This window comes from Rhea americana, unplaced genomic scaffold, assembly GCF_003343005.1.
Source record: "Rhea americana isolate MKP2758 unplaced genomic scaffold, rheAme1 scaffold_174, whole genome shotgun sequence".
In the NCBI taxonomy this organism is placed as follows: Eukaryota; Metazoa; Chordata; class Aves; order Rheiformes; family Rheidae; genus Rhea; species Rhea americana.
The window spans coordinates 1767303-1780586 of record NW_028185861.1 but is presented as its reverse complement, the minus strand read 5'-3'; the positions used below and the strand labels follow the sequence as shown (position 1 = coordinate 1780586).

Below are 13284 nucleotides of genomic sequence, written 5' to 3'. Positions count from 1 at the left end.
TCACTTGAACAACTAGTGTCCATTCACTAGAAGTAGAGGGGCCAACAGACTTAATGCTGTCATCTACCAGATGATATTTTGATATTGGTATTTTCTGTTAAAACAATGGAAAAGTAGAGGGGGTTCCATCTTCAGAGTAGGAAGTGTCTAAATTTTGATGGCAAGGAGTCCAGAACTGGAGCATTTCAATGACAAATTCTCAAAGAAAGATAACTTGTGACTGACTATAAATTACATACTCAGAGGATGCCTAATAGGTAGAAGAATTATCCCAAATGTCAGCACAAATGATAGGAGTTGAGAAACCACATGCAAGCAAAAAAAGTCTTTCTTCCAATTTGGCTACCTGAAATTCCAATAGGCCTATGTGAAGCTGCATCTCAACATCTCACTTTCAGTAATACACAGCAATAAAAGCTTCCAGCTCCTGAACCTTCTGTATTCATTCTCMAAGTACTTAATTCCAAAAACGTCACTCAGAAAAAATCAAGGCTATCCATGCACAAACTAGTTACTGTCAGGACCACAAAACCATATCATCATCAATCGGCACTAGCACATCCATTTGGGGAACTTTACGACAGCTGYAGGTGAAGACTGGTTAACAATAGCAGAAAGGCAAACTGACAATTTACACAGCCACGAGCACAGCAGACTTGTTTACTTTGCTAGAGCCGATCACCATCACAACAGAATGATATACTTGGGACACTACACTATTGCCAATTTTGTTTCTAAAGCCCTTACGAATTTAACTCGCTGCAAAAGATGAATTTATCAGATTTAAATCACAGAAATTGACTAGAACAGTATATACTTCCTGAAAAAAATGCCTTTGGTGAAGAAATACCTAGGTAGTATCTCACTCTGTTTAGAATATGGCTGCTGCCACCAGACTTTTTACGTATTTTTTTTAATATATGTAAAAATAAAATGACATGGATAGTAAGTTGTAAAAACGTTTGCAAACAATTAGACCCCTGCTGTGAACCACGGTAACCTCCTTTAGCTTACTAGGACTGTGATGTAAAAGTATATAGGCAAAAAGCCTCTAGTCTGAAGAATAAGAACATCGATACTGAATGTGAAACTTAAGATTTGTCACATCTCCTCTGATGAGGGATAGGATGAAGGACACCATCTGGTTTTCTGGTTGTTTGGGGTGGGGGGCAGTGGTGGTGGTGTAAGTTTCTGTTTGAGAATATGAAAACGTGAGGGGCAGAAACAGCCTCCACAGCCACCTCAGTGTTTCGATAAATTATGGCTGCCACTTAATTTTCTAACCATTTTTCATAAAAGAATCACTGGAAGACACATCTTAGAAACAAGACTGGACCTTACTGGGCAATCCCTAGGATTATTTCTTTATCCTCTTAAGGATTTTTTTTAAACACACAAATATACACATGTACATACATACAAGCAGACATGTATACTTACATATACACCCTAAGATTATATAATGTTTATACACACACACACAAAATCACTAAGATTACCTTTACTACTCATCAATTTTTCTTGAAGAAAGGCTCAGACTAATCTAAAGGTTGCTGTTGACACTCTAGTAACTATTTCCACATCAAAAGCTGACAGAATTTTAGGATATCCATCTAGCAACTGAGGGAACCAGGAAAAAGAGAATGTGGATCCCAGAGTATCTTAAGTTTCCCCGGAATCTCTCAGGCAATCCATGGTGTTACCAGTCTGAATGCTGAACAATATTTTCAAAAATAAAATATTCATTTGTATTTTACCCTCCCTTGGATTATCTTCAGTTGGTTATCACAGATCTTTATTAGCACTGCTGTGTTTATGTACTGAATTTAGAATGCTACATGGACAATAGTTTCTCTAGCCATTACAAATCTCTACCCTTTTTCGCTCAAAAATTAAGCTTTTAGGAAATAAATAATAAAATCTATAATGTTTTAAAATAGTGTGGGGAAAAAATCAATACAATAGTAAGCCCATATTTCTAATGCTAGACCCTTCTAATGAAAACCACTTCCACTTAAAGTCAAAACAAAAAGGATACCCTAAAATTATTAATTTTTCTGTAACATACTTACTTGTTTTCAAATACAACTGTGAGTGAATCCTCATGAACATCTTTGATAAATGCCTAAAACAAAAACATTATTGTTAGAAGACGGCATGCAAAAATTGAAATATGGCAGCAATTGCAATTTAGCCTGAAACTAAACTGAAATGCAGAACACTACCAAAATTGTTATTCCAACTTAGGATATTTCCAAGACAATCCCCCCGCTTGCATAAGGCTGCTAATATTCTCAGTCGGTCATTCTAAGAAATATATTGCATTCTAATTGCTTCGAACGACTAGACAAATCAGATTTCACCATATTTACAACTGAAAACTCACTTTTGCAATTCACTGTTTTATCCACAGATATACACAACCGTTTCACAGGAACAAAATGAGAGAAATCCAGGCCTAGGACAACTAGTTCAACTCGTAACACAATGTTAAGTAGCAGTGAATAGTACTTACAGATCTTACGGATTTTTTTCCCCTCAAAACAAAACTGAACCCCGAACAACCTTCCTTCAGAATATTCCAAGAGCAAACCTGGACAGAAGYTGGCAATACGAGCTGCAAGATCACTATGCTATATAGGTAGTTATGATATCACCTTTCATTTACTGGACTGTGGACAATATAAGGCCAAATGACATGCAGAACCTCATGGAAAGATGAAGAAATAACAGAATACTTTAATTTATTCTGCTGTCAGATTATTATTTTCCCAGGGACAACTGAGGAAAAAAAAATCCCACTTCCCCTTCTTTCTTTGTAAGGGCAAAGGACCACCTGAGAGATGCATCTGTATTTAAGCATCGATGCAGAAATGAAATTTTTGCACTTCTTGTTTCAGAAAGCAGGCCTAAAGCAAAAAAAAAAATAAAATAAAATACAAGGGACAGTAAAAATTGTACTAACTACTTCTGCTTTCTCTGTAGCATGGTATTTGCTCAAGCACAGGAGATCAAGAAGGAACCTTTAGTTTTAAAGCAGTTCTACAGTTATGCTAACTGAAGTTCCAGGAAATACACAGAATGGATTATAGCCCTTGAATGAACCGGCAACTGAGCACCGAGAGCATATCAGCTGTGCAAGCAGCAGCCAGCCGACAGAGGTTTTATGTGTCGGCTCAAGGGAAAAGCAAGTTTTGACTTTCAGTTCCTCAACATTACGTGGACAGTAAAGGAGCCAATACTGACAGCTGGCTGAAAAGCGCCTACATAAACAAAGCTCCTTTTACTTGAACTGGTACTTAGGCAACGTTAGGGAAGAGTAGCAGTCACTTAACATCTCTTCTGCTCCCTCACCTTCCTTCAGAACCACCTGCCAGCAATACAGGAGACTGGTTCCAGCAGAAAACATACTGGCTAGCCTGAAGAAAGCAGGTCAATCAGAAGTTGATGATACTGCCTTGCTGATCCACCTAGCATGTTCCTAATAAAATAAATCCTTTCAAAGACCATTGCAGGGAAGGAGGATAGCTCTGACAGCTAAGCAACTGAAAGAGTTGTCAATAAGCACACACGCAGTCAGGGACTTTCCATTTCAAAATAGTTTCCAGACAGGTAAACTGGACAGGAATGTTGAAATTRTATCTGTTTTGAGAGCCAAAAAGTATAATGAGGCATAGGAAATTTTATTGTTTGAAGTACTTGTTAGCTAACAACACAGATAAAGCAAAACTTTTACTATATCCTGCTAATGTCCCTTCACACACGCCCCCAACATAGCATTTAATACAACATAAAATGCAAGACAAAAAAAAAGTCTTCTACTATTCCAATTCATTTATAAACACCACCCAACAAAACACACACAAGTCACARGAGTATGAACCACAGCAAAGCGGTACAGCATTCTAAATGACAATTTATCTGTAGGAAGTAGTATTTAGAGATGGGAATTTAACCTCTCACAGTTCATCTGTATTCCAAGAGGCTGTGATTCAGTATTATGTTCTGCTTCATGATTCTGCTTTATTTCACAGCTGAATCTTATTTTATTTATGGTAAGAGCGATATTTATGATAATATTTTGTTATTACCTGTTTTCACAGCTGCATTAATTTTATGGCTCAGACCCTTCAAAATGCACATTATTTTATGMACAGTAATTCTTATCAACTTAGAGGGACTAGTTACACATAAGTTTACTGCATACGTGCCAAAGATATCATTGATGGATCAGAAAAACAACATAATGACTGCATAAGTGACACTATGTACCCAAGAAAAATGCTGAGAATTTCATAAAATTAAGTACTTTAAACTTGTTTTACATCTTCCTTTTGTTTTAAAACTCWGAAATAGCTATTTTTATCAACATGTTTCAAACTATACTTTTTATTTCCATTAATATTTAATAGCATTAGTGCAGCACTCAATCACTCTAGAAATATTCTTGAAGAAGCTGCTTGAATGCAAAAATATTGCAAAAAGATTTCCCTTCCCCCATTAAAGTATTTCTATTTCACTTATAATGAACCCAAAACACTTCTAAGTCAGTCTAAAATAGCTAAACATTTATTTTGCAGGTCTGACCTCAGTTATCTTTCTATTTAAGAATAAAACTTCAGAATCAGGAGAAATTCAAAATCAGAACAATTGAAAAGAAATATTCAGAACACAGTTCTCTGCAAAATTTAGAAAATCTCAAATTGACTAGCTGTAGGTTTCATTAACGACATATCATTAGTGAAAAACATGAAATTCAACTTCACTGAAATTCCAGCATTTCACACAATAAGCCCATTTCTAGGTGCAGTCTGGCTTTTTGTGCAACAGCACAAATATTTAATATTCATAACCAATTTTCAAGCTATCATCCTGCCAAAGAATGGGAAGGTTGAAGTGGAACAATAACAGAGATATGACTAGCAGCAGACTAACAGCTGACACTGCACAAGTGTTAGCTTCACAAACAGAAGCACTTAGTACTTAACAAAAAAAATTACAGATTCTGACAGCGTCTACAAATTTTACAACATTATATGGGTTTCAGGAAGTCTTTCAGATCGAAGCGTGCTCTTCCCATACAAGATTATAATGCAGAATCAAGTCCAGCAGACATATTCAGTAATTTGCTACAAACGACCGAATAACGTTCTTAGTCAGCATTTTGAAGCTCTTACTCCGCAATATTTGTATACAGAGAAACACTCAAAACCAAATATTCTAACTTTTAATACTTTATTTGTACTTTTTTGACCCAAAGGTCATACATGTTAAATAAAAATCACATAATTATTTAAATAATTACGTTGCTGTGAAGCCCATAAGGGGCCTGATCAAAGTCTAATTGTAGAAATACAAAATTAATCRTCAAAAATACTAAGTTTAATTCTTCCTCCTAGAGAATTTCCTCTGCAGCCCTGAGGAAGAAAGAACACTTACAAGAAATGAGGTACAGCAGTTTTAAGAATATATAGCATATACAGTTCATTTGTATTACAACTTGAAATAATCATTACCTCCACGAAATGTGTGAAAAATATTGCCAAAATGTGTAACTGTCAAAAGTAAAAAGAGCAGCTTACTTCTTTACTACTTATAGCCCTGACCTTTACCATCAACATTATCAGCCATCACTTAAAACTCCAACATAAAAACAGCCTAACAGATTTCAAACAAATTTGGCTAACATTTACAAGAAACAATAACACTGCTGTTTTTTAAAAATATATTTTTTATAGTTTATTCCTAAGTATTTATCTCACTTTTTGTGCCACAAAACAGATTCTACATAACTCCAAGTGGTTCTCATGTCACATTCTATTACATTTAGACCAACATTTTAAAGTTTTGGTGGCTAACATCAGGCTTCTGAAGTGACTTGACTTTTGTAGGTAGTTAACACAACCCCAAACAAAATAAAAGATCTCAGGACCTCACAAAAACCAGAATATTTGCATTTATTTTTGAAAACAACTACAAATTCAAATATCTCCAGCAATTATTGGAGCATCAAAAGCTTATTACACCACACATCCTAAAGTTTCCAATATATTGCTAGAGTTCAAGAAAAAACAGACAGATGTATTATGTTTTAAAGTTACATACCTTACATATTTTGAAAGATATTGAGCACACTCATTCAAACTGTAACTAGCTGAAGGTATGYATGAATCTTGAAATAGCTTTTATATTACTCAATCATATCACTGATATACTTGGTCAACAGGACTGAAATAGAGAAGAAGGGAATGATTACAGCAAGAGCTCCATTTGTAGGGTTAAATACAGTCTTCACTGCACAGATTTGCACGTGTATCCTCAAAATGCTAGTTTTCAAGACTGTGCATCTTCTCTTGCATTTGACAGGCTGCAGCTTTTTCTTCCRAGTATCATATGTACAGCCACTATCACGCAAAGCTGTGCCTTATGATTCTGCATAATTTACACAGATCTACAGTATAAGATAACCTGGAAACTGTAGCTCATTCAATCRCCAATTTAAATGGCATCTCTTAGTATTATGTTAAGAGAAAGTTTATTCTAGGAAAAATATGAAATTAATTTGGACTTAAAGCATTTGTGGGCACTCCCTCACTGCTGATTCCCTTAMGTGATTCTGCAGCAGCTATAATCACAAGTGACCTTACATTTCTAAGGCCTTCAATTCAAAGGAGAAGTTTTAGGACAATGTCTCAGGCTGCAGATCAACAAATTCTAACGAATGCTGCCACTGAAATAAGCATTTCCTCCCACCTTTCCATGTCTAATCACTTATTCCTACTCTCATTAAGTCTGTACAACAAATTAGACAGGAAACTCATTCAGGTTAATATTAACTTTTAGGAGGAGTAGGGGAGACTGGGTTATTTTAACCTGGGATGTTTCGGCAGCAAAGCTTGCTTGAAGCATACATAAAGCTTGTGGGAAGAAGAGCCTGGGAGAAGCAGCTTCAGTTCTTCTACTCACCTTTACTGTTTATCTAATACTTCAAAGTCAGTTACAGACTAAGGTGTAACGATACTATGTAATATTCACAAAATGAAATAAAAAGATAATTCTGCCCTCTAAGAACCACTTGATCTGAAAAATACTAGATAAGCTTTTCTTGCTCCCTGTATGAAAATTTTTCTTCATGCATGTCAGGAAAAGATTTAGTACAATTTTAAAGTATTCTGACAACCRGAAACAATTTAAAAAATGTTTACAGTTTTGCCCTAAACCTGCAGCTTTTAAGATATTTTGTAAAATAGATTTATTTATACGTTAAAAATATTACTACAAGTATACAAGGCTTTGTTGAAAAACAACTTGAGCAACATATAAACCACAAAGGATTGAGACTCATGTTTTCAACTCTGCATTTCAAAGGAGTTCTTTATCAGTGAGGTAACCTATATAAATATATTTGTACTCTAAGTCTGTACTAGTCCTATCTGATACTATGACAAAAACATTTTCCATGAAATCAATAATGCACCTTAACTTTTGCTCAAATGAACAAGGTACTCCATTTCTGAAATTTAGTTTCACAGTAATAACTAAAGATAGACAATGCCAATATCCAAAAGTTCTTTCTGTTTCTCACCTATCTCATTTCAGAGGTGACAGGATAGAACAAGCTAACAAGTCACCAACGCTTCATCCATGAATATACTGGAATCAAAAACACAGTGATTAACCTGTAATATCAGCAAGCAAGCTCACATGTAACAAATCTAGACGTGTTTTACACCCTATATGAACTGTGGAGGACAGAAAGGGAAGAAAAATTAATGTGTGACTTCACTGTGCCAGACCTCTGATTAAGACTGTCCAGATCCTAGTGTCAGTCATTCAGATTATGCCACAAGCTGGATCTCTTCAAAGTCCATGTATGCCCTGCTTGCTGCAGCCCAGCTCATGATACATACAGGAGACTATACTGTACTACGAGCTATTAATGTCATGCTGGCTCTCCAGGCACTTTGATACCAACTTGGCAGTAACCAGGCTCCCACGACTAATACTTGTAAGACAAGAGATAATACAGCTAGAACTCTTGCCTAGGTTTGGGATCAGAGATCCGGGAAGCTCAATACAAGCCCMTGCTGTGACAAGTACGAACAAAAAGGAGGGAAATTACAGACAGATCACCTGCACCAAAATCACTACAGCTGAGACTTCGTCATCTCATAACAAAGAAAAGGTCTAATATAATTTCACCACACAGGCATCTCTCTCTCTCTTGCATACACTTTCCTTTTCACTTGGGTTTTGCTCATGGATTTAGGATTAGGATCTGCTGGGAATACAAATGAATGAATCAAGACTGACAGAAGCACCCTTACAGAGAACTTTTTTTTTTATGCCAAAGTCCTAAAATCTGTGTAGCAGATGGAAGCAGTCCTAAGTTTCCTCTTCATCCCGCTGTCTTAAGTGCATCTCAACCACAAGTTGGACAGCCCAAATTAAAAATGAGATGCTGTTAGTTTAGCTGCAAGTATTCCCTCCAAAGATAGCAACTGTGCTGACTTTTGAGTCACAAACACCTTGCTCACTGCTGAGCAAATTTCAGATCCTAAATGCTTTGGCATCTAGTACCAAGGACTGTTTCTGAATCAGTGATGTAAAGGTCAAGAAGCCTATATCCTATTACCAATCCTTTAAGAACCAAGAACCGTTAGTACCTAGCGGTACACAACTAACATACACAACCATTTCACGTAACAAAGGTCCTACTTAATTATTACAAGGGGACACATCCCATACTGCTCCCCATCACCACCACCCCCACTTACCTCCCCCGTCTGAAAAACTTTAATCACAAGAAAACTGCAAATAATCAAATTACAGTACAAAAAAGGCTAAACTTCAACAAATGAGTATTTTTGTTACAAATGATTAGTTACACCTGTTTATGCAGTAAGTCAATAAAAGAAAGCAGATAAGCTCACTACAAAACATAAACATTACAAGCAGGAATCAGGTAAGAAACAATTCAAAAATTGTTATTTCTMTTTTAACAACCTCAGTTTAATTTATGATAGATAATAATTATGATTGCAAATGGAATAAGGAAAAAATCCAAAGGTCTTTAATGACAGTTATGCAAAAACTTCAGCTTTGAATCTCCTGGCTTAGGCTTATTTATAAAGCTCTAAAATGACTCATTTTATTTATAGTGCTTTCTTCACATGCAGGACATTCAAGGGCAAAACTTCTGAAAGATAGATACTCTCTACAGACTGACTCTAGAAGTGTCAAGCAAATGGTTCTTCAACAGCAATAATGGCTACATAAGCTTCACACACAAGTCTACCTAAGAGATCAGTAACAACTCTGAAAACTCGCAGCCCCTAGGTCTAGGTTAATATATAAGTGCTGACCATGGTAAGACATCTCAAAAGTCATTCCATTCACCATACTGTTTCATAGTATAAACTGCAATCTTAATAACACAGTTTTAAGTATCCCATTTTACTGTCAAGCTAACAAACATTCTGATGGACTCAAAGCCACCGATTAAAATTAGTGATAAAAATACAAAGGCACTGTACTTTTATTGATATATAACAATTCTCCTCACATAGGATTGGTCATCATGCTTTCACATTCTACATGTGGAAAAATGCTGCATACTTGTCTTTCGTCATTTTTTTCTTTTAGTAATACATTGGCTATACTTTATCTTGAGACATATGCCAACTCCTGTTAACAAAACTACTATTTGTCCTGTTTAAAAACAAAAAACCCTCTCAAAGAAAGAAGGGATCAAGAAGCAAGCACTTCAGAACCTGTAAACTGAAGGTTAAGAATTCAATCCTAATTCACACACACACACAGATATATATATATATATATATATATATATATATGTACGTATAAAAATCATGTAGTTCATGCTTTTGCATAATCTTCTGAATTCTCTACACAGCCACCACTCTAGCATGGAAAGAGTGCAAGGGCATGCAGTGCACAGAAGAGTTAGCTTTTAATCACATGTAAATCCTTATAACGAAGAACTACAATGGAATCTTTAAGAGCTATTCAGATGTCATCGAAGGATTCCACGTAGAGCAAGTTATCTGCTATTCAATTCATATACCATGGTCTCACTTTACTGTAAACCCCAAATCTACAAGCTAACCCAGATGAACTACTGAGCAACATGCAGTATTAGGACTCAAATTTGCATGCATGTGAGCATACACACATGCAAGGTGAGGGAGATACTGGACAACAAACTTTTCAACTTGTTCTTGCTAAGAGCTGAATAAGCTCTCATCACAATCATTATTTCATGACCTACATACCCACATGCCAGCTAGAAAGTTTCACACTCCTTCACACAGGGAACCTCACCCTGAAAACACTGCAGTCAGGTCAGGATGAGGCTAGAGGTATTCAGGTTTCACTCTCTCAGCCACTTAAAGCCCAAAGTAATTCAAACGGGTTTGGCCATTTTTAACCAAAAAAGGTCATTCACCACCATTAAGGCCTCCTCATCACCTACCCAGCTAGTTCTTGGCATGGGTAATTGAACTCACCCAAGAAGTCTGCCCCAACATCCCAAAGACAAAAACTAACCCTCAAGGTAGCATTTGCCTAAAAAGCATCAACCATTCTCATCTCAGGAAGTGTCTTAACACAGCTCTCAGGCAAGTAATGCCTAAATAGTAGGGCTCATCAACTCTATCCATTCTCCTCCCTATTCCACAATACAAATCTTATCTTCTTCACAAGACTATAACAACTTTGCACCCCAGTGTCACTTGATTTCTTAAGACAACAGATGCTCAGTATCATGATATATACAAAGATTTGCGAGCTGCAGGGATTGGCTATATACAGCCTGTTGTCTACTGTTTAACACCCTGGATAAAGTTTTTTTTTTAAAAAAAAAAACAAAAACAAAAAAAACACAGTTTTGTTCTGCAGATTGTATTGTTCATTTTAAAAGAAGCATAACACTAGTTTGGAGATTCATAAGTGAAGGTTAAATTTAGCTCATGTCATTTTAAGCACAGGACAAACCGTCAGGAAATCCAGGTGGTCATAATCATTTTTATTGTTCGTGGATTTATGCAATGAGAAAAATATTTTCACTTTTCATGTGTTTTAATGACCATCATTTTACTCACTAATTTATAATAAATATAATACATATACATGAAAGATTCCATATTAAAACTGAATTTTCCGGAAATGAAGAACAATCAATAAAAAGAACAGAAGAACCTACAAACGATATTATTTGCCATTATTTAGGAGTTCCCTCTAGTATCTTCTGAAAAAACACTAAAACTCTCCAATAGGTTTAACCACTAAATTCATTCTATAATTAAGTTGAAGATCATATTATTAACTCATTAAAGAGCTCTGCCATGTAATTGTTTACATAATTATTTTGTTTTTTATCTCTGTGCGCAGAGTGGGAACATTCTCACCTCCTTTAATATGAGGTATGCTGTGTTAATGAACCTCAGTTCAGATCATTTTTAGCAAAAACCTCGGATTTCTTACTGTCTTATAAATTCCATTTTTCTTCAGAAAAATCATTYTGCCACCTTGCATATAACAACATGAGAAAAGGCTAACCGTGTCTAACTTTCACACCTACAAATGCTAATATTGCTATCAATGTCCTAAACAGGACACTTACTATATGAGACCTCCTCCTCTGCTCTCAAAGTTTAGCAAAAAATTACTGGTAGTTATTACTCGGATCCAAAACATGCCCACAACCTCTGTATAACTCAAGAGTAAGACTCACAAAATGGAGCCACCCATAAATATTTCACTGCATTTAACTAGCAAAAAGAATCTTTTGAAATGATGCATCAGTTTGGTTTATACAGCTTTTTGTGTGTGGGTGGGGGGGTTCACTTTAACAGTGAATTACACTGAGATGGGGCTTTGATCACTCTGGGCCCCAATACTCTAACCTGACCAGATTCGTGTGAAGATGGTGTTCCTGGACCCAATGCCCACCTCATTGATTTGAAAGCCATTAAAGCCATTTTTATTTAAAAGTCCCACTTCTGTTAACCACCATTTTCTACTAAACACATGATAGTGCTAATCCAAGCCTGAAATAATTCAGAAGGAAACATCATCATTATTTTAAAACAGGCTTATTATAATAAATTCCATGTACACAGATCCTTTCAATCCAAGAATTCAGTATACCTCCTAATACTCCCATTAGTCACGCGTTCCTCTTAAGCAGAATAAGCAACTAATCCAGTTTACAAAGTTGTCCAGCATCGAAAGGTGGAAAAGCTAGAATAAGCATTTCTAAATTCTGGGCTTCCTAATGGGCACAGATATTTAAAAAAAACAACAACAAAAAAGAGAACAACAAAAAAAGAATGCCCCATCATTTTAGGAGTATCCTGTTCAAAATGCAAATCATTTTGATGTGTGTTTCTGTGTGATAATCAAAGTTTCACTGAAAATATATTTGATTTACAAAATTTATTATCTACCAATTTTGGTAAAAATTTAATATACGTACATAGTAAGGGGATATAGTTTAACCCCAATGCTGTGTTTCTCCTATTTCACTCTTTTAATCATTGGCAGACAAAAAAAAAAGAAAAAAGAAAACCCTAACTCCTCTAGTCAGCTGGTTACAATCCTTTAAGCAATTACCACATGACTTCCAAGTCAAAGCCACAGCTGTAAGAAAAAAAGAAAATTTTGGGGGGGAAGGGGGAGAGAGGAGTGCCACCGTTCCCCTCCCCCTCGCGCGTGCAGTATCATAGTGTGTCCGCGGTTAGGCATAATGGCTTAAGAGAATCCTGAGATTAAATACTCTCGGAACATAGCTACCCCGAGCGCTCACAATACCGGCTGGAATCGGCCCTCCTGGAAAGGAGGGCAGAAGGCCCTTGCCATAAAAAGAGCTGGGATTCTTAAACATCTGAAGCCTGGCTTAGGGGAAATGACTGACGGGCAACAGCTGAGAGTATTTTGCATTGATCCTGTAATATCCTGACATTCCAGGGAGGGTGATGGTGCAGGAAACTGATGACACAAATAAACTCGAAGTCTTTAAAGAATGATTTAAAATTATTATTTTCAGCCAAATTCACCGCAGCCTACCCAAGCCCCTGCTTCTTAAAAAAATTATTCCCCCCCAACCCTTCTAAAACCAGGAATAATTAAAGAAATACCCACGCTAGGCATCCGCCCCCCCACCAGCCCCACCAACGGCTCCCTCTCCCCCGCGCTAACCTCCCCCGAGAAGAGACCTTACCAGCCCGCCCCGTCACCACCTTCCCCCGCCGCCGCCGCCGCCCC

General features: G+C 36.6%; 1 protein-coding gene across 1 annotated transcript in view; it reads right to left on the bottom strand.

The window, feature by feature from the left end:
* FXR1 (FMR1 autosomal homolog 1) overlaps positions 1-13284 on the bottom strand; it is a 100522-nt gene that overhangs the window by 25017 nt on the left and 62221 nt on the right. Inside the window, exon 4 of the mRNA XM_085301229.1 lies at positions 2073-2125. Within this exon, the coding sequence (XP_085157355.1) occupies positions 2073-2125 (53 nt within the window). The remainder of the gene's footprint in view (positions 1-2072; positions 2126-13284) is intronic.